At 37.3% G+C, this 22,497-nt stretch overlaps 1 protein-coding gene and 1 long non-coding RNA gene across 12 annotated transcripts in view; one reads left to right on the top strand and one right to left on the bottom strand.

The window, feature by feature from the left end:
* The first annotated feature begins 215 nt into the window (after positions 1 to 215).
* LOC105035320 (uncharacterized) lies at positions 216 to 18,018 on the top strand. 11 transcript variants are annotated; one of them, XR_003799587.2, is made up of 8 exons: positions 216 to 333; positions 1,298 to 1,390; positions 1,482 to 1,594; positions 6,423 to 6,817; positions 6,904 to 6,976; positions 7,083 to 7,660; positions 7,780 to 7,889; positions 18,000 to 18,018. It is a non-coding gene; the product is annotated as an uncharacterized lncRNA (long non-coding RNA). The 11 variants fall into 11 exon arrangements; XR_003799583.2 differs by lacking the exon at positions 18,000 to 18,018 and adding an exon at positions 10,006 to 10,409; XR_003799585.2 differs by lacking the exon at positions 18,000 to 18,018 and adding an exon at positions 10,017 to 10,409.
* Positions 13,780 to 22,497, bottom strand: part of LOC105035312 (membrane-associated protein VIPP1, chloroplastic) — a 29,201-nt gene continuing 20,483 nt past the window's right edge. The window contains exons 7-11 of the mRNA XM_010910843.4: positions 17,323 to 17,393; positions 17,158 to 17,240; positions 16,254 to 16,318; positions 16,092 to 16,166; positions 13,780 to 14,211 (exon numbers count right to left, since the gene is read on the bottom strand). Of these exons, the coding sequence (XP_010909145.1) occupies positions 14,092 to 14,211; positions 16,092 to 16,166; positions 16,254 to 16,318; positions 17,158 to 17,240; positions 17,323 to 17,393 (414 nt within the window). The 3' untranslated portion in view covers positions 13,780 to 14,091. The remainder of the gene's footprint in view (positions 14,212 to 16,091; positions 16,167 to 16,253; positions 16,319 to 17,157; positions 17,241 to 17,322; positions 17,394 to 22,497) is intronic.

Raw genomic sequence — 22,497 nt, forward strand, 5'->3', positions numbered from 1 at the left:
ATGTAATTGGCATCCCATTTTCAATATATACCCCCAGTTAGTTTATATTCCTTTTTGCGTTGACAGTGGAAAAGGAGTCCACTTGGAAAAATTTGGAGTGCATCTAGACATCAAATGGTTGGCAGGACCCACAGGTCCCACATTACGGCACGTGTCCAACTCCACCGAGAGAGCATACCGCGCGACTTCTTTTAAAAGCCTCCGGAGGCCTCCGAGTCCCTGCAGGGTCTCAGAAAGAATAGGAAAGGGGACGGAAAGCGATTTGGTCCGCCTCTCCTCTTCCTCCTCCGTTCAAGCGACAGATCGACCGATCGATCGAATTCCTTCGATATGGTGAGATTCTCCACTTCTTATACGATCCACTTAACTCGTTTCTAGCCAAATTCCTTCAAAGAATTCTCGATTTCTTGTTCTTTGTAGTGTTCTTGATGCGATCTGTCTTTGATCGCAAGAATCTGTGTCTGATTTTGGAATTATTCTGTGGTTCTGTTATTCTATGTTCTTCGATGCTATTTGCATTTGAGAGAATGATATCTGTGTGGGATTTGGAGTTCTTTTGTATAGTATCGACCTTTTTTTCCTTTTTCCTTCTTTTTGTTATTCTTCTGTGGTTCTTTTAATGTTTGTTCTTTGGTGCTATTTTCGTTTGATATCATCTCTGAGGATTCGGAGTTCTTTGGTATATCTGTCGACCATCTTGATTCGAGACGGTACCATGCTTTCTTGATTACTTGTTGTAGTTAATTACTGGAGCGCAAGGAGGGTTTTAGTTCTTTCCTTTTTTTGCAGATTCTTTTAAGTTTCTCTACGGACCTAAATCTTATTGTGGTATTGGTGTTTATTTTCTCTACCTCATTGTCTTGTCTGGTATTTAGACATCCTTTTCTACGTGTTCTTTGCTTTTTCTTGTCCCCATGTTCTTTTTCCTTTTTCTTTTTTTCTTTTTCCCTTTTTTAATTGGCAAGAAGCATGAACGTTTTGTGAGTTTTAGTTACCTTCATCAAACATAGCAAGAATCCTCTGGCAGTTCGTTGTTTATTTGTGAATTGCTGATGCATAGAGGAGTCTTTGTTTTTCCTTTTTCCCAATTATTTCTTCAAAGTTATTATACGACTCTTTTACTTGGTATGTTCTTCATTCTTCAATTTTTCAAGAAATCTGTGGTCTCTTTGCCTTCTTGTTTTGCTCTTAATGGATTTTTTAACTTGCTCTATATGTCTATATATTTTGGTGTGTTTTGTTGTAATGTTACATGCTATGTGATACTTCACTTCCCATATTTTTTCTCCCATTTCAGGTTCATCTACAGCCAGACCCATTCTCAACGAGGTTACAAGTATGCGTTAGTGGAGCAAAGATAAGGGCTCTGTCTGGGTCACCCTCAAGGGCTGTGAGTTTTTTTTTTCCCATTCATATATTTGCGATGGGTTTTGTATTTTTCTTTCAGCCTCTACTAAGACTTTGCTTCTCTGATATATTAGCATCTATGAAAGCAAGGCAAAGCGTAAGAAAATGGAGACTGAAGGAGAAGCAAAGGAATATAGATGCCTTGTTCGTGCTACTGATGGCAGAAAAACCATCACCACTTCAGTAGGTTGCAGCTAATCAATCTTCCTCATATTTTCACCTCTTTTCTTAATACTTTTTCTGATACCAGATTGTGGGATATATGTGCTTACATATTTGTTTCTGTTGTTTATCTTCTTCTATATGGTCATTTTATTGTACAAAGCAACTTATGCAGGTTCTTTATGATCAGACCATTCTTTTATTTTTTTTTTAGAAATTTTTTAGTTTTTCATGCTCCACAATAACCTCCACCTTTTTTGTTTCTTCTGATGGGTTTCTTAAAAATTAATAGTCCTGATAGAATGTGATTATATCATATCAGAGTGTGGACTAACTTTTTACAGCTAAATGGTGCTAACTATTATCGAGCCTTCTGAAGAATATCAGTAGTGGGCATCAGAAACTTGTTTTTAAAGTTTGTGCTAGTAGGTATAGTTGAATTATGAGAATCTTGTGAAATTTGTTTTTATGTGCAAATTTGATGTTACATGCAGATGACTTTACAAATCCCCAAGTTAAGTAATAGATGAATGTGATGATTCATATGAATATGTGAAGCGATAGATGAAGATAAGTAATAGAACATAACCTGGTTGGTTGAACTTAAGATGTACTTCTGGGGTGTCATGTGATTGATGTATGCCTTGGCTACTTAGCTGAAGATTTTATAGAATGGCCACAGGGCTTCTAATGTTGTATGGTTTAGAAAGATGGCCAATAAAAAGGGTCCAGCAAAACAAGTTCAATGTAGCAGAAATAAGAATGTAGAGATGGATGTGGTGGTAAAACCAAGATGCATCAAGCAAGAAATGAGCTATTCTAGAGGAATCACAGGAGCTGCATAAATTAAGGCTAAAGTGATGGAAACTCATTTTAGAGGGTATGTACATGTGCAACAAAGATCTGAAGAGGCTCTATAAGAAGAGGCAAGTTTTTGCTCAAGAATGTAGGAAGAGGAGGTGAAGGCCTTTGGTACCATGGATGAAAGATTTGAGAAAGGGCACGAATAAGCTTGACTTAACATCAGGGGCAGCAGCCCTCAATATTAATCTTGTGGATAAGATGCATAAACCTGACCCTATATTAATTGGCACGAGGCTTGATGAATATGATTATGGCTAGATAACTTTATTGTGTCACAGTGTCTCATTGTTAGGCTAGTTTAGAGAATGGAATGCCAGACTCTTTCAGACCTTTGATACTTGGCAATTTTTACAGGTGTCAATTGTTTTGAACTGATTGACCAAAATATGATGAGGATGATACTTTTCTGAATACAGAAATAAGAAAAAAATAGCTCAGCAAATGAATGATGAAATGAAAAATTACTATTGACAAGATATTGCATGAGCTTGAAGGGCAGTTTTCTGATGCTCTGGTAGCTTTGTTTGTTAGCAGGCTCCTCTCTTGCCTAAAGCTGTCTTGGACACAATTTCATCATTAGCTGACTTTAGAATGTGTGCTTCTGGTTGAGATCTTGACACAACACTCAAATTCATATAGATCATACGCAACCTCTTTCAGGAGATAGAGTGCATTGGTTCAGGATTAGATGAAAGCAGTTTTCTATCTATTTGAGTCAAACATCCAACTTTGTGTACAGATTAAGACCTGAAAACTGACAAAATTTAAAGTCTGAAGAAAAGAAGAAAGTTAGAGAATTATTAAAAGAAAAGAAGAAATTTAGACAATTATTAAAATATGACATCTAATACACACATGTCAATACATATATGAAGTGGATGCAACATCAAAGTTACTGCAGTTTACAAGTATAAAATGCACCAGTTTTGTAAACAATATTCATTTGTGTCTGCAATCTGTGCTTGTGTTAATTAATGCTTATCTTATCTATAGTACTCCTAAAAGCAAATAGAATCTGCTTTGGTCATCCTTATAGAATGATGTCTAGCATCCTTCGAAAATAATTTGCATTACTAGAAATTAGAAAAGAAGTTACCTGATAGAAGAGGAGAGAAGGCCTTTTCCCTTTCACTAATCTCTTCACTGCTCCCATAAAGAATGATTAATAGGAGTCCAATTTTTGATGTTGCCGATGAAAATGAATTTACAGTGATTTAGAATCTCCAAAAATATAAAGAAAATTTGGAGTAGATTATTGCTCTTTTTTTCCTCCAAGCATTTCTCAGCAAGGAGATATATACTTTTGAGGGCCTGTTGGTTGATTGGGTCCAAAATTCCATAGGAGTCATGGGTTTGGGTCAATATAGCCACCTAAATGAGGCCGTGCTAGGCCTGTCATTATAAATACTAAGATAGCCATTGCAATGGGCCGGCCTGAACCGAGTAGGTCTTTTTTTCCTCTCTATGGGATTCGAACCGGCCCACTGCAATGGTTTTCAAGGTGTTTAAGCGGTTGTATTGACCAAAACCCACGATTCCGATGGGATTTTAGGCCCAATCATTCAAATAGGCCTTAAAATTTTTTTTGAAAGCCACATTGAACTATATTTAGATCCATGTTTATCACCCATTCAATTTTGTACTCTTTAAATCCATGTCTATTGCACATTCGACCCGGTAAATTATAGACGTATGATAGATAGTGAAATGTCTCAACACTCATACAAACTAATGACCTCAAGGTTAAGTCCTCTAAACCCAACAGCTTGGGTGTCATTGGCTTAGGCTGGAATAAGCAAGACCTCCTTGCAGCCCTTAACTCTGCCTCCTAGTCGGCACCTTGTTATGTGAGTAATCACATTTCCTTCCCTCCTTTCTTGCTTTTTTATTTTTGTTATTTGATTTGATTCTCAGACTACCATTGTGAGATCAAAGCCTTGCTTTCTATAGTTTGGTTTTGTGATAGAGGTGATTGCAAAAACATTAAGATATTCTTTCGAACAAAAAAATGATTAGAAATAGTATAAAAAGTTTAGAAGTCAAGATCAAAATAATAATTTTCACCTAAAAGGTCAAAATACTGCCTATAATTACCTTCAATATGTCTGCTAGATGAGATTGATCTAAACATAGTTTTTAACCATCCAAAAATTTCACTTTCTTTAACTTCTCAATTTTCCATATGTTTAGAATTTATATTTTGTTGTATTAGTTTTCGGAAAGTAATTAATTGAGAATAGGAAGATGAGCGTTAAAATCTTGAAGGCGAGCCTAAGCAATGGTAATGTGATATTTGCCGGAAATTAACAAGAAACACATCAGCTACAATGTTGAAAGTGTGGGGGATTTAAAAATGGTTTGAAATCCTTATTAGCATATTTCCTTCTTGTTGTGAATATTTGTACCAACTTCAATTGGCATGATTCATGTCACTTTTCGGTTAGCTAGAAGCAAAGCAAACATGTCAGGGTGTATACATATTATGTATATGACTATTTGATTATTATTTGGTATATGTCTAAGAAATTCCATTGAGGTTTGATCAAGCAAATTTAATTTTATTATGCACTGATCTGACCAAATCAATGGTTAATTAATTTTTTATTTTGGGAGCTAGCCAGTTCAAAAGATAAAATTCGAGCATGGATTAGGTTGGAGATCGGATAAAAAAACTTCTATCGTGTATCTTTTGCATGCATGCTTAGTCTACAGCATTAGGTCGATATGATGGGATGTTGAGAGTAATGTCTAATCTAATTATAAGTTGTATTTTATAGTTATTTTCCTGTGATATATGGATGGATTCTAGTTGTATACATCTGAAAACTGAATCAAACTTGTATGTAATAAGACAAAACGGGAAAATACCAATGCTTTTTGCTTTTGTTTCACTTTTCTAGGCCAATCAACTAAAACATGTTTGTCCCACTCAGATTGTTTATATAATAGAGACCACTTTTCTCTTCGAAAAGATGGATAAAGGATATGGAGATTGATTTTTTAGGTTTCCTGCTCTAACTGTAAGATACTATAATTCTTATCTTTTATATCTAGGAAAATACAAATTTGCTGTTTACTTTGGTCAGTGCCAAAAGATAATTCTCATATGATTGGGATATCTGCTTATAAAGTGTTGATTGTACTCGTCACCAAGTTAGTTACTTCTTTCTCAGCCTTGAGTTGTTTCATGAGATTCTGTGAAGCCTAGTGAACCTTCTGCTAGGATGATATTTGGTAAAGGCTTTGCCCCTGCATTGAACATTCAAACAGCATGGGTGTCTGGCGGCTTTTGCAAGGCATTTGAGGAACTGTGGTATGTCAGAAAAATCAAATCTTTCATTCCCAAATATAGGAGACAAGGAAGACATGGAAGAAAACATACTGCGATATTTTGATTGTTCTTGCTGATTAGAGAAGCAAGACATGATCTTCTTGTGTATTATATGGTGTTCCAGAAGTGTATTGGTTGTAGTTGAAAGGAAAGATCCCATCTGAGTGGCTTTTTTTTTTTTTTTAAAGAAAAAATTCTTCAGTTCTATAGCTTGCTGATTGTTGTTGCTACAGTTGTGATTTTGGAGTTGCCATCATCATGCTGTCTGGCAATTGCATGATCAGGAGCATAGTACCATTAACTGCAGTCTGGCTTTGATATCAGGGTGATATATGGTATAGTGGGCTCGGAGGATAAATTTCATTGGCCTCATTAGATTGCAGGACTTGACCCCCTTGAACTTTAGGTTAGAAGCAGTGGGTTCAGGTCAGCATTTTTTTCCCTGAAATTCTTTCTAGGTATATTTGACATTTCTTTATAAATTTTTCTTTCAAAACTGTCATCTTTTATTAATGTTTCACAGATAGTTGCAATAGTCTTAATATTTCGTAGTTTTCCTTTAGATAGTTAAAATTTGGAATGCATACAGGAAAAGTATATCTTAAATTCAAGTAATGGTTGATCACGTGCTTTTGCTTTATTGAAATGCATGATTTAGCTCTCTGTGAAGGATCACCAAAAATTCCAAGATTCTTATGCAGTGGTCCCTAAAGCTCATATGAATGGATTGAAGAAGAGGGAAAGAAGGGACAAGAAAAGGACTGCCAAGGTCCGACAGAAGCCAGGATCATCAAAAAAGCCTGAATTGCCGAAGAAGCCGAAGCTTGCAAAACCCCCACTTTGAGACACTTCTTATTCTTCTGTTAGTTTTGATTGACAGCAGACCTTACCTGTTTGAAATCCCTGTATGTTTTACTGGATGAAAATCTCAGAAATGCTCATTATTATTCCTTTTTTCTTGCTGTTTTGCATGGGCATGGAGTAAACTGTGTGAATATTGGCTTGTTTGCTGTTTTGCATGGGCATGAGGTAAACTGTGAATATTTGATAGAGGTGAGATCTAAACCTTCATTTCTGAAGAATTGCATGTTGCCTTGTTTGATTAGAGTTGGACTGAAAAAAATCTGATACACTGACAGGATTTTTCAGCACATAAGTCCTTTGTGTCTTTATCCCAATTTCTTGGTGCATACAATGTGGAATAGTGCTCTGGTAGGATGCTATGCCGTTACCATCCCTTTTCTCTCTCTTTTTTTTTTTTTTGGTGATGTAAAGTCATTACTATTTTACATCAAATTTCTGTTATTATTTTTTGTAGGTTATGAGCAAATGCTGCTTGTCCGACCATGGAGATCCCAATTCTGCACTACTTTCATTTCTTGTGCCTAATATTTTTACTTCATATACACTAACTTCTATAACCCAATGCAACCTTATCGGATGACCCCCCTAAATCCAACCACTACCATCCAAATATGATCCAACCATAGATATACAAGTCCATTTTAAAGTGGATTTCATCTTCTTGTGGATAGAGAGAAAATGACCGAGAGGAAGTAAGCCAGTGCTGGTGGTGGGAGGGAGCGGCTACATTCCTCAGCACCTCTTATAGTTTGTCTCAAGAACCAAGTTTGAACAGGTTTCGGTAGACAGGTGTTGGAACCAGTTCATAGCATGAAGTTTCGACTGGAGGTCGGATGACATTCTCTTCATTCTAATACTAAACTGGAGTGCCACGCCTGGTCATTTGAACCCCCCTCTCCCTTCCATCCCATTCTTTTGCTTTTAGGAGGGAAATAGTAGGCCTTCCAAAATGATAAGAATGATCATCACAAAGAAAAGCAGTCTTTGTGTACATTGGACGATCATATCCGGACCACAAGTGCATCATACTTGGTAATTACAGCTATCTATATTACTTCTCATACCCATTGCCATGTTTAATTATATTTTGTCATCGTTCAAACCATATAGAGAGCTTTGACTAACTGAAAGGTTTTGTTTTTGGGCTGCAGCAACTTTTCCAATTTATTGATGGCGTTCCTTGACTGCGTGCTACTCTGGAAGCTTTTGGTGAGACAAATTTTCAGCTAGCGTTTGACATGTCCCATGCATTTAACAAGAGGTATGCATGACTATGATCCTTTATATTTTTTTACTATTTATACAAATTGGCAAATGTGTTTTAACTTTGCAGGAGTGCATCTTCTTTGCTTCTCACTTTTTAAAATGTATTTGGAGAGGTAGCGGGAATGGTGGGATGTGCAAAAGAGATGTTTTGATATCTAGTAGTAGAGGGCAGACTTATTTAAAAAACGCAGGTCTCCTATTGTACTGGAATCCAGCAACATGACTTGTTTGTCAGTCCTTTGCCATTAACAACTCAACCCGAGTGCTAACCCAACAAATGAATGGTTCTGATTTTGCCCTACATCATAGACCCAGAGACCAGAAGCTGATAAAAAATAGATGTGAAGAAGACTGGGCAGTGAACCAGAGAAATAAGTGGTTCCTACTGTGGCAGAATTACTGGATGGCATATGATTTTGGCGTATGATATATGCAAGCAAATCTGTTTGCAGGTCCATGCATAAATGACCATTCTAAGCATGATTCTCAAAGCAGCAATTCTTTACCTAACCCTACCATGAATAAGAATATATATATATAAACTAATGCCTGGCAATTCATTATAAATGCTGGGCAAAATATTATTTCTTAGTATTTTTATTTCTCTGTGGCCAGACTCAACCTAAAGCAGCTTTGCCAAGTTTTATCATCATCATCATTATCATTATTATTATTTTAATAAGTATTTTTTGTTGGCCTTGCTAAACATAAAAGTCGGGAGTCTGCTAGCCTTTTGTAGGAATTCCGACCATTAATATCTTCAATCATATGTATCACGCATGTCAAATACTCAAAACAAAAAATGTCCAGAACTTGCAGCAGCAGCAGCTAAGACTAATGTCAAGCACTCAAGCTGATAAAGTTTTCTGTATCGGTCGGCTTGTTTGTATTAACAGCAGATTTGTTTATTATCGTTGGACAAGGGAATGTACGTTTGCTGCTGTTGTGGTTATGGCATTTAGTTTTTTTAATAATTGATCGGAAGATTAGATGAAAAATTCTGTCGTCTCAAGCCTGTGATCCTTCTACCTATACACCACAGCCTTAATAGAATGTTTTCTTCAGCGAATGGTTTGCATTAGAATATTAATTTATATGCATATCAAGTTCATGCATTTACAAAAGTAAGATAAACAGCCTAAGAAAAGGTCCGTGCACTTACTCGGACACCATGTGTTAAGCGGTTCCCATGGAGCACGTTGTTACAAAAATGGTGACCAATGAGCCGTGTGGACCTCACGCCTTGTGATCCTATCCCATAATATTTTCAATTTAAAAAAAAAAAATCAAGGTCATGACATATTCTGTGTCTACATGTGATTAATCTTGTTGAGGCTACGTGCTAAGAGTACGAAATCTTCTCCCTTACGTAGATCACGTGAGGTATTGTCCATTCGGGACAGCGCGTCCCGTTACAGAAAATCATAACGTTGCCCCTCACGGCTTTGCCCCGCAAAAGATACCTCACGTGGGCAAGGAGGAGCTGCACTCTTAAGTAGTAGACACTCTCGACTGTGGTCGATATGAAACTTTCGAGGCTCAGCTCCCGATGACCGACCCACAACATAGCCCCTTCAATCGAGAGGGTCTATGCATGAGTGCGGGGATGGATTTCCCTATCTGGCGGTCAATGTTGAGGCTACGTACTAAGAGTATGAAATATTCTCTCTTACCGTAGGTCACGTGAGGTATTTTCGCTTTGGGATAGCGCGTGCCCGCTACAGGAAACCACAACGAATCATAAGTGGTCAATATAGGATTTTCCAGACTCAACCTCTCGATGTCCAACCTACAACAAATCTCTTGAACTTATCTTCAACATCATCATGTTCGGGCGGAAAAAAAAAAAAAAAAGCGAGAAAACAAACACTATTCCCCCTCTCCTTCTCTGAAAAGATGGAAATAAAAAAATACGTACTTCTATAGGGAAAATTTCTGATTGTAAGCAATCACCCCTGACGTAAAAATCAAATTCTTCAAAAAAGAAAAAGGAAAGGAGTTATGAAGTGAATGTATTATCATGGATCTGCTTACATTTCCTTGTGTATATGCCGGTGTATATATATATGTCTATATGATCGTGAATATGTTGGCTTATTGGCCTGGAATAGCTAATTGCCAGGGCCTCTTGGGCTAGGACCGGACGGCAGCATCTCCATCCACATCGCCATGGTTGCTTTCGCCTTCTCATACATGCTTGGGTATGCCGGATGGCTAGCTCCATCGAAACAGTCTGGTGCAGGCCTTGCCGCATTAACAAGAGGCATGCTTGTTATTGCAAGCATCATGACGACAACAAGAAGCAATAGCAGACGGCTCCTTCGGGAATACATCACTTGCTTCAGCGTACGGTAAGTTGGAAGAGAGAAAAGAAGAGGTTTGTAATATTATAAGTTTCTCTCGAGAACTTCGGGCAGCTAGCTGGCTTCTAAGGAGAGTTTTTGGATTGCTTCTTGTTGGTGCAGTGCTCAAAATTTGATTTGCGCGAACGAGTATTTATGGGGGGGGGGGGGGGGGCATAGTGTTTCGTGCGCTACTCTTGCTAAGGAAGGGGCATTAGGGTTTTCGTGTGGACCAACGGCTTTGAAATGGTCAGACATGAGGAAAACGAAGTGGGTGGCTCGGGGTTAGGTCCATTGGTGTTTCCATCGGCGGAGAGGGCTAGAGTTAATATAGGTATTTTTGGTCGTTTGTGTAACTAGGATGGCAGCTCTCGTAATATTTCTCGCTCGAAGTGTCGAACGTTTGAACTGACTACGGGCAAGTGGCGTTTGAAAAGTTAATTGCCCTCTGAAGTCAAGTCCGTTGATGTGACATACGGAAAGGTTTGTCTTCGGGTTGCTTCGAAGCGGCAACCTTACCTATAGACTCGAAATTCCAAAATGAGATCCGTGAGTTTGCAAAGCTTTTGGCAAGTTGCCGGACAAGCTTCGGCTGCACACGGCAATATTTGCTTCTAACAAAAATTACGTGTATGTTTTCTCTCTGACACGTGGATCGTTATTCATGCCGGATGGAGTCAATGCCTGATTGTTACTATAGTATTCACCCCTTGATCGACCAACCAGCCAATAAAGTTGCTCGCTGTTTAGTTGGTATTTGCCTTCCCACGATGGGTGTTATTTTGCAGAATTATGGTTTTAGTTGAAAAGGTGGTGGTGAGGCTATTGTAAGGCTGAGTCCCCCCTCCACTCCTGTTGTCAGCATTGTTGATGGCCAACGTGGAGTTCCTGTGATGTGTTATTAGTTCTTTGGTACAGATCCAAAGCTCTACATGGCTTGCATTGCATGTTATATTGTGATAGTTCTCATATGTGGTATTATGGAAGATTTGATGTATGAAAAGTTTTTGGTCCTTTGATTGGTTTTGTGATATAAATATATTTTATTGACTAGAGTTCTACATGGATGTGTTGCCGTGATTTGGGTGTTTAAAAAATTATAGGTACGATATTATATGTCTATATATCATCGAGCGAAAGGGGGTAACTTGGATGGCCTCTATGTAGCTCCAGGGTTAGGCAATGATGACGTGGTGGCATCTGATGGTTGCACTATGGCATGGCACCTCAATAATGGCATGCGCCATTGCAACCATATGAGCAACGACATGGAAGAGGGAAGCGGAGGGGGAGACAAGATTTAATCTAGACAACACTCTCCTGAGATTCGGGCTGGAGAATCTCACAACAATTAGGGTTGGATTGGAGGTTATTGAAGTGGGAGCGAACAGTGCGAGCCTTGAGAGTGGCAATATTGGAGTCATTTAGCTGGAGATCAAAAATATTTTTTTTTTATGAACTTCATGAAAGACTATGATATTCATGCAGAAAGTCATAATTTTAATGCACAATACGTCACAAAATATCATAATTTTTTTGGAAAAAAATGATATTTTCGTCTTTCAAAATTTTAAATAAAAAAATAAAATTATAATATTAAATAAATATTAAAAAATAATGAACATGATCTAATAAGACGAAACGATATACCTATATTAGATTTTCTACACCGCGGTGCATAAAGAATTTTGCTTGTTAGTTTACCAGTTCATGTGCTCTGAACTAGGACTGTGGGTCCGCTGGTAGTTTGTTTTTTCCCAAGATAAGTCAAAACCATGGCATCAAAAGGAAAATAGGGGGAGAATGGAAACATTCAAACACGGACTTGGCTGTCTGGCTAAGAATTATAGCCTAAAAACGGTCTCACAAAGCAATGTATCTTATAAGCCATCATGCGTATGCAATCAAAATGGTTAGCTGGTTGGTTTCCGGACTTTGGGCAGAGACTTCCCATATTATTTTGACTTCCCAAATCCCAATCAGCTCTGGACCTAGACCGGAGCTAACCTCTTGACAGGGAAATTAAAAATTTTTGAAAATTGTTACAGATTACTCCCTTTTTCTTCGTTCAATACCAAAATAGGTTTTTTCCCTCTCATAAAAAGACAACTAAGACATCACTACTACACATTCTGAAGAGGATACAACCAATGAAGAGGCATAGTAATCTAATTCGTGACGCAAGCATAATAACCTAATTTGTCAAACCATCTAAGAATCACAAGTTGACACGAAATGAGCCAAATCATAGATTTAGTCTAGTCTGAAAGGTTGAATGTCACGCATTTTAACATCATTGGCATCTTCTTGATGACTTTTTCAGCTTTCTTAATGTACTAAACATGTAATCTGTGAACATAATAAATGACAGGATACGCTTCTTCATATTTATTATAATATCATATTTATCACACACACACACACGAAAAAAATACACTTCCGTTTCCAGAAGCGCTGATAGGGATTGTCAGAAATCTTGATAATGGGAACATGATTGGACCTAAAGCAGATGAAGGAAATTTGTGCAAATCCTGGTAGAATTTCTTAGCACTCTTGATCATGTGAAGTCGTAGTGGCTTGACAGACTCCTTTTGGTGGCTGCTGCTCCGATGAGGTTAACACAAATACAAAAACAGTGGTCATGGAGCATTCGATTTTCAAAACTTTTTGTAATTGAATTGCCTTTTTGAATGTGTGTGTGTGTGTGTGTGTCTATATATATTATATCTTGAGGAAATTTGTTTCGGCCAAAGATCATGCAATTTGCCATCATACGATATAATGGATTGTTTGAAATTTGTGTTTTTATGATTAGTGCTCTCATCATCTTCATGCCTGCAACCTATTGATAGTTGATGGTTTGGATAGGCGTATCTTTTGCATGAAATTTGTGTTTGATATAGCACTCGCAGTATAGGCAGTCAATAATATAAAAAATCGGGGTCCTTAACTTTTACCAGTACGCCTAATTCTTCCCATGTGATCTTTGACCAACCAATCTAACATTTTAACTTCCATTACTCTCATACCATCCACATATAATATTTCCCACTTACAAATGACAAACGCTTAGATGAAGCTGATTGCCAGTTCATATGCTAGAGAACGAGACTATAAGCTTGATTTAGTTTACATGTTTGGAAGAGGAAGTCAAAAGTCAAGACCATGATATCAAAGGCAACGATGGGAGAGAAGGTAACAAAGATCTTTGAGCACAGTAGAAGAGTATTTTACAGCTTAGGGCCAAATTAGAGAATCCTATTGGATCCTCACAATTGGAAACATGATTTCTAGTGTTGCAAACTATACGATCTAGCCAGCCCATATTAACTGGACCCTCCTGGACCCTAGCCATTACTGCAGGGTTAAAATTCAAGGAAAAAAAAGGGGGCCCACTCCAAAGCCATACCCGGGAGTTCAACGAGCATATGCCCGTCACTGGTATGTGGTCCTATGATCTTGTTGGATTGCACAGGATCATCCAAATAGCCCCTTGAGGTGCAAAACTTACCGCACAAAATCCTAGTTAATAACAAAGGCAGATTTTCCAAAAAGTCCACCATGCATAATGTGTAAGTACATTTGATGTGTATAATTAGGTGAAAAGAAGAAAGGAGTATCATATTTGACTAATTTTTTTTACAAACATGCTGCTACTGAATACATACCAAGGCACGATCCTTGATGCGTCAAGAATAGTCCGCTCAATAGAGCATGGATTCATAATCTCAGAGATACTCCGATTTGTTCTTTTCAACCATCATAATAAAATGCTCTGGTACTATATAAAAAGGGTCTGAATTTACTAAGATGAAGTGATAAGGCGGACTTCCTGCAAAACAGCTGCCGGAAGCTTTAATAGTCCTTGGCTTTTCTTCGCAATTCATTGAGCTCATTCTCAATCTCCATGTCTTGGAAAGGAAATGTTGCCTTTGAACTGCTAACTGCCGTTCTACCAGCAGGAAGTTCTCCTCTCTGTAGACAGAAAATAAGATATATATGAGAAACCAGATTCTTCCAACGTTCTGCATCTTTAGAATTTCAATGGAAACATTTACAACAGATCTGGATTAACTTCCCTGAAAGATTACATGGAAAAATGACTTTGCAATCTGAGCAGTGTAAACTTTTCAAAATCATGGTTGAAATTTTACTGCCAGATTTAAAGATGATAGTGCTATACATCGAACTAATACTGACACCACAGGTATTTATAGATTAAATAATCAAATGTGCAAAACGGAGGGGTAAGACGCAACTGGTGTAACAGCATCAAGCTGGTATACAGGCTGAATCAGCAATTTTTGGACATGATAGTTCAAACTGTCAGTTATCCTGTCCGTAAAATCCCACCATCACAGATGTAACACAATGAAAGATTACTCAATGATATTGCGGTTCATGATGATGATCATGATCACGATGATGCTGATGGAACTTTTTGACATAATGCATGAAGGCAGCATGTGAATAAACTATCACCACAATCATAGCATGATCATGGAAGAATGCATTCTTGCAACAATATGGTTTACAATCTAGACAGATGCAATGAAGCATACACATGGACAGGGGCCATAGATATGACAGGATTCAAACAAGCTGATATGACATACATATGCACATATATGTATGTAAAAAAGCATCTTAAATAATGAGACTACTAAAATAATATAGTCCATTCTCCATACAATAGCATCAACTTTTTATAAGCTTATAATTCAATCAGCATTCAAATCCATAGACCCCAATCCACACTCCATGTTTTAATGTTAAATTACTGACTCCAAAATTGACCGTTCACCATTGAAAGGTTAATCACTGGGGAAAGAAAAAAGAAGAAAGAAAAGAGAGAAAAAGCTCTCCTTATCTTTGGAGCATCAGGAGAGTAATATCAGGTGAGTCTAGGAAGTACCGAGTGTTTTTTTAATTCTACTAAATAGGATACTTGACACAAGCATTGGAAGCATATCTAAAGAGTATTTTAGCCAATATGAACACAACATGTGATTTGAAGCTTGGTACGTTGTAACGGTTTGTTCATTTGCATACTATATTGGCACCAAATCGATCCGGTACAGTAGGCATCCCGAGAATCAGTTTGTTGAACCAAACCCCATACCCGGCACCAACATTGTACCAAGATAGTACCAGTAAGGGGCCCAGTATTGAGATTGTGAACCTTTATTTAAAGTATCCACATTCCTTACCAAACATATGTTTGCCATATGCATCAACCACAAATGTAGAAATATTAAAAAGCTGGCATTGGCAAATACACAGTGTGCTACATAATCCTAAACAAATAAATGGTATTTGTGGATAAGCATTCTGAATCAGAGCTTCCAGAAGCGGGTCCAGGTATGGCGAAGTGGGTCTCTTGAAAAAATTTAGTAAGAAAACACTTAGAAAGTGGGTGCAGGAGAAAATTCTGAGTAATTCCGGAAAAGGGTTCACTGCTCTTAATGGAGGATTCTTGTTACTAAGTTTCTAAACACCAGGAGGAAACTTCCGTGAACAAGCACTAAGAATAGGAAGGGTAACACTTTAAAAACTAGATACTCTGTGTGGGTGTGTGTGTGTGTGTGTTGTGTGTTCTCTCTGTGTGCACGCGCACATGTGGGTCTTAGTGGAGTCAAAATGCACCCATTTCTTACAAGACAATGAAGGCCTAAATGTTGAAAACTATATTGATGCTTACTTCCAGGACTGCATAGAAAAGGAACACACACAAATCTAATTGCTTTTGAACATCAACACCATGCTTCACTGATGAAAGATTTGAATAAAGTTTTTCTGCATTATAATAAACAAAGTATGAATATTGTTGATGATTTAACCAAAGTAGACTATACCAAAGAGCTTCCTGACAATTCTCTTTTCATTTTCACAAGATCATCATCCATTGATGAGCTTTCAAGCAATGCAAACTGCAAAAGACAAACAAGATTTAGATTGGAGATATATTGTCCAGATGACAAAGTAGACTAAATTTGTATTAATAATATATTTGCTACCTTTCCTTCTAGGTCATCAGTTGTCAACTGATTAAGGGCCTCTGCTTGAGACTCCATTGCCATAACTGTCAAGAAAGAGTCAGACACAATCCCAATCAATAGATTCCAGTGGGACAAAATATTAGCATTGTCCTGTCTAGCAGATAAACATGAAAGCCCCTCCCCTCCCCTTCTTTTCAAACAGAATAATTTATGCATAGACATTAAGCAAACTTTTGAAGGTGAAGGGAAGTGACAGTATAGAAGGACCCAGAATTGAAATACACCAGATAAATGCTTAAAAAGCAAAATACTAATTCTGGTACTCACGAATCAGTTTGGCGTTCCACCTTTATCTATCATCAGAAAACTGATTAATGCTATGCACCAAAAGGCTACCAAAAAGCCAATTTAAATACAAAACTCATAATCCAGCATATTTTTGATATGTACATCTCTTTAAGCGAATGAATGTATTGGAGGATGTATATCAAATATTAGGTACCCTGATCTAAATAAAAAAAATAATTTACCCAGCATTTTCAAATGCAGGCAAAATACAAGTTGATTTTCCCAACCTCTGCCACATTTCCCTAGCCTGAGAGGGTCATAGAGAAAAACTTGAAGCGGTCCAGGCTAAAATGACCTAGTCCATTTTCCTATACTGTGTAAGCAAGAAAATAGAGTCTTGGATGGGTATATGTCCAAACTCAAGAGTTTGAAGCTGCATATATTGTTGTGAACTGAAACACAAGGAATTTCAGGTCCTCCTTCAAGTAGTGGATCATGTTTAGCACAATTACAAAATTCTTTGTGTATTTTAAAAAAAAAAAGCCTTAAATTGTTCAAACATCATTTTACCAATAAAAGAAGTTATATAAAATGTGATGTAGAAAGTTCTAGTAAAGGAGTCATAAGAGGATACCCTTTTCCTCCATCTTCTCAAATGCTGAAAGAGCACCACTTGTATTGACATTTCCCAACATTTCACTCACTTTTGTTGCAGTCCTATGGTAAAAAGGTATTCAAACATTTAAGGTATCGTTATAAGAAAAGTTCATATCATATATAAAAATATATAGGAACAGACTTTGCTGACTGAGCACGAGCTTTTAGAGTATCTTTCTTTGACCTAGCTTCCTGTATCTTGCTCTCCAAAAGCTACATGAAACAGAAAATCAGTCAACTAACAAAAGATATTCAACTCATATAGCAGTTATCAAAGCATATTGCCAAAAGACGGTCATATGATGCCAACAAGATATATTGCCATGGAAAGGAAAATATGAATGTAAGGGGCTTAAGAGGTGTCATAATTGCTGTGCCATTAATATGAATGTAAGGGGCTTGAGGAGGGGTCATAATTGCTGAACCATTAATATGAATGGTGAAAGGGGGCAAAGATGCCACACAGTGTATGATTAGATATCAAGACATTGATAATGTACTACATACAAATAACCTCTATGTCTCCCAGTGTATTCAAACTGAGAAAAAATCTTGTGTAACCTTGTAATCAAACTTACCAAAGAAAAGAGATAAATTTACAAAGTTTTCTCTAGAATAGAAATATATTTAAAAAGATAATCATTCTGCAAAGATTCTTGAGTAGTTTTCTGTGTAAAATTTCTTTGACATTTTTTTTCCCCAAATCTAAAACAGCTCTCTACCAACAATTTCTATGCTTTCAATGGATGGAAAGAGATGCTAAATCAGCAGTGCCATTAACTAACTGCATCATCTAATGCCTGTGTTCTGGAGAGACAGGTATCTTCGCAACTTCCACATGGTGAGATCTGTCCAGGCCTGGTTGATGCTTTTAGGAACAAGGAATATAGAAAACTGGCCCACGGAAGCGTGAAGGATTTCTCTTTGGAGGCAGCTGGAGTTTTCTACTGGAAAGGTTGTGCTGTATAATCTCGTTTCTGATCCCTATCATTGCGGAACAGAGCACACTTACTCTGGCAATGGGATAATAGACATATCTCCTCTACTAAATCAGCCCACCAAACCTTAAATGCCAGCAGAGCTGTGAGAAATACTTCAAGTATGCTTGGAAGGCTGTCACTGCCCAAGATCAAAAATTTTGCCTGCTTGGTCTATGGAAACAAAATTCTGGGTAAGGACAATAATAAATATTCATCGGGCATGCATCATGTACAGGATTCAAGAGGAGATGGCTGATCAGCATTCCTTGGTTTCAGGGTTGCCTGCAGGATGTGGAAACAGCCATATAGAGGGTTCAAGTTAGGGTCTCATTCCAAAATTCAGAAAGTATTTTGCCCTCTTAGAGAGGGGATGTGATCAGCTGCAAACATTGCTATGCATTTTGCTGGTTCAAACTATATCATATTGGTGAGGTAGCTGGAATGCATGTGAGGATATTCAAAAGCAAAGAAGGATCAGGCGAAAATCGGCAGAGTGGTGTATGGTTCTTCTCTTCATGGGTGTCTATTCATCTTGAGAGTTCATGGAAAGAGCACATATAAGTGTCCAGGGAGGCTAATCTGCACTTGCTTTTTGCCAATTTCCATCCTCTCCTGTCCTTTCCTGCTTATGCCACTTACCAGGGGCTTTTCCCTGCAATATATTTTTTAATGTACCTCATGATTGGGCAATGGTTGTGTCCATCCTTTCACAAACGAAAAAGGGGGCAGAGTATGGCTTTGTAAATACTGGTTCAAACTATATCATATTGGTGAGGTAGCTGGAATGCATGTGAGGATATTCAAAAGCAAAGAAGGATCAGGCGAAAATGGGCAGAGTGGTGTATGGTTCTTCTCTTCATGGGTGTCTATTCATCTTGAGAGTTCATGGAAAGAGCACATATAAGTGTCCAGGGAGGCTAATCTGCACTTGCTTTTTGCCAATTTCCATCCTCTCCTGTCCTTTCCTGCTTATGCCACTTACCAGGGCTTTCCCTGCAATATGTTTTTTAACGTACCTCATGATTGGGCAATGGGTTGTGTCCATCCTTTCACAAACAAAAAAGGGGACAGAGTATGGCTTTGTAAATAACAACAAAATTTTACTTGGTAAATAAAACCAAGACGGCATCTACCACCTACATTATAATCAAGGGGAACACACCTGATTCAGCCTTAGCACCTAAATGGTGCGCACGTTGCAGTAAAGTCTGGGGTTTCAAATGGCCTAACCCCAGACATAAGGTTTGGATCAAAAGTTCTATCTCAAGTCAGACTTTAATTATTAAAAAGAATGATTAAAATCTTCCAAAGGATTTGTAATAGGATCACTAAAAACAAGGTTTTCTCTTTCTCTGACAAGTACCTAGTGGTAAAGACAGGAGTATAAAACACATTGATCAACTAGACCATATACAGCCCATAAAAGGGGTGCTCAGGCAAAACTATGCAACAACACCCACTTAATTTACAAAATTTAATTATAATAAAATTCATGACAAACATTATGATTCTATATACTTTCAAAGTCCAGGTGTCTTCAGCACCGTAAGTTCTTGCGATGATAAGTTTCCAGTATTACAAAAACAAGTAAATTATACATTTCACCAAGCCATTATTTTGGAACTACTGATCCACCTTTAGGAAAAAGAAGTGAAAATATAGTAGCAAACTGATCACCCAAAGTAAGCCAATAAGAAATCAAATTAAGAGCTCCTTTTTTCCAGTGAACTTTTTTTGGTGAACAAAGTAAGAGCTCTTTGAAGATGGTATAAGTAGGATTAGATAATGGAAGTTATTGTGAAGCTTCTTTCATTTAATGAACACTTCTACTGCTGTAAATGAATTTGCAAGTGCATAAGAAAGAAAGTTCTCATTTTTAAATTTCAATCCAGATCTTCCACCTCAAGGAAAGACTCCTTTGACAGATTTGAAGCCAAATTGGATTGCTTTTGACTGGAACTGAGAAGATTTAGTGATTAGTCACTTGCAGCCAAACTACTGAAACTAGCCAGTAGCATAAATGCTCTTTTTAAGCATGACATCAATACTCACTATCATACAGAGTCATTTCCTTATTTCCTTAAATATACAGGTTACTTAAACTCTGGGTCATTTCTCTTTCTTATTGAGTTAAAGGAGCAGATATTGACACATGGATGATAAATATAACCTTTGGTAGGCCTAGCCTCTAGAAAAGCCCTACTACAGCACTCTAAAAAGGCTAATGTGGATAAGTATACACAAGATGCCACCGCTCACGAGCATGGCATCTTTTTTTTTTTTTTTAAAAAAAATACGACACAACTATGATTTTCTGTAGCTACTTGCATTTAATTAAGTACCCAATCAACCTAGTGACATGAGACAGAAATGCAGCAACCGCTCAAATTCAAGATATCTGTGAGTTCCACTATAATTGATGAATAAAAGACTTAAGCATACCAGACAAAATAAAGCTTTATGATAGCTCAAAATAAAGTTCAATAACTAAATAAAATATATTTATAATACAGAAAATCTGGTATACCTTATGAAATTACTTGTACATAATACTACCCATGTAAAGAACCTATATAACAGAAACTAATGTAAAATGTTGTACATTGACTATCCTTGGTTTCTTTAGTTCTTCTATTTTTCCTTTCTTTGATTTTTTTAATCCTTTTTCTAACCAAAACTCTGAATCTTGAAGTACAAATATTGAAACCAGCAAAATTGATGAAATTGCATAGGGCCAACTGAAATGAATTTTCAAATCTTGCTTTTATAAAGTCCTTAGATCAAGGTTTGCCATCTCAGTACCGGATCCCATAGCGGTACTATCCTATTATATTGTCAGTATATAGTTCAGCATGGTATGAAATAGCATATCGAGCATCGGCGTGGTACGACAACCATGCCTTAGATACTCTGTATGACAATTAACTGGCTTAAAATCTTCCACATACAGCAAATTCTTTCTTTTTGTTGATAGGGACTATGAATGAAAAGAATAATGAGAGTTTGACAAAAAAAAAAAATCCAGCGCATGGAACGTGTTGCGAGGAAAAAATATACTTTTCAGGATGACAATGAGCTGGATTTCCAATTACAGCAGAGATGCTCTCCTCCCCCATGACTGATACTTTACATTTTTATGGGCTGCAAACACTTTTATTGAGCTCTATGTGTACATGGCTGTCAAGCTATTCTCTCTGTGAGTACACAGGTTACTTTCCCTTTTAGTTCTATTTGAGGAATAGATGATGCTTTGTTGTATTATACTTATAGCTTCCTACTAGGCAGGTTAGTCTTCATTTGTTAGGTCTGCTTCTTTCAGCAATAATTTTCTCCAATTATACATTACCTTTATAAGGGTATCAAGATTATCACCTTTAAGGGGATGCGCGCGCACACGTGCGCATGGAGAGAGAGAGAGAGAGATTGTAAAATAGCTACCTTTCAAGGAAGGAATCTTCTTAATGGACAGAAATTTTCTAAGTGCCAACAGCAAATTATTAAAAAGAAACACCAATGATTCTATAATGATTTTAAAATAATCCAATTTTTTAAAGCTTACTGGGAAAAGACTGCACTAACGTAGGAGATAGGCCTCAACAAGAATAATTAGTGAATGTGAATCCATAATATATAAAGTTGTCTGGAAAAGGCTCAATGGTTTTATATCATCATGATGAGAACAATTTGTTTAACAATTAGCGGTTATTGGACATGTGGACAATGGTGAAAAGCTTTACATTGCTTGGAAAAAGCATGCATACAGTGGAAGCAGTCTTGAACTAATGCATTATTCTCCTGCTATTTATGCTTAGCTACATTATACTAGAAAATAATGAAACACAAGGGAGGTGCATTAAGTGATATGAAAAAATTATTACCAGGTTAAATAGATTTGAATTATGGCATGTTCCGTAAACCAGTGCGTACTATGTAAACATTTTTGAGTAGTCTTTCTTATATAAGATGAAAGCAGCACAAAGTTGAAAAGTACTTGACAATTGCGAAAGCTTCTTGGAAGCATGAGATACTAAAATTATACTATGTCATGAGAGATTTATCAAAAGTCATCTAACCAAAGAATTATTAAGCTTTCATTTTATTATGGGCAGTTAATCCATTCAGTGGCTTGGACATCTCCCGTGCTCCCTGCTCCACCAACTCCCACCCCCCTCTCCCCCGGGGCAACAAAACAACAGGTCTTACAAGTTACAACTTTAAATCTAACCTAACTATCTCACCAAGGATCAAATATTCAGTTTTGGTTTCATCCGACAGAATTAAGTATTTTCTGCAGTTCTATTGGTTTTGCTCTTGATTCATTAGTTAGAAAAAAAAAA

This window comes from Elaeis guineensis, chromosome 1 (assembly GCF_000442705.2).
Source record: "Elaeis guineensis isolate ETL-2024a chromosome 1, EG11, whole genome shotgun sequence".
NCBI classification, from domain to species: Eukaryota; Viridiplantae; Streptophyta; class Magnoliopsida; order Arecales; family Arecaceae; genus Elaeis; species Elaeis guineensis.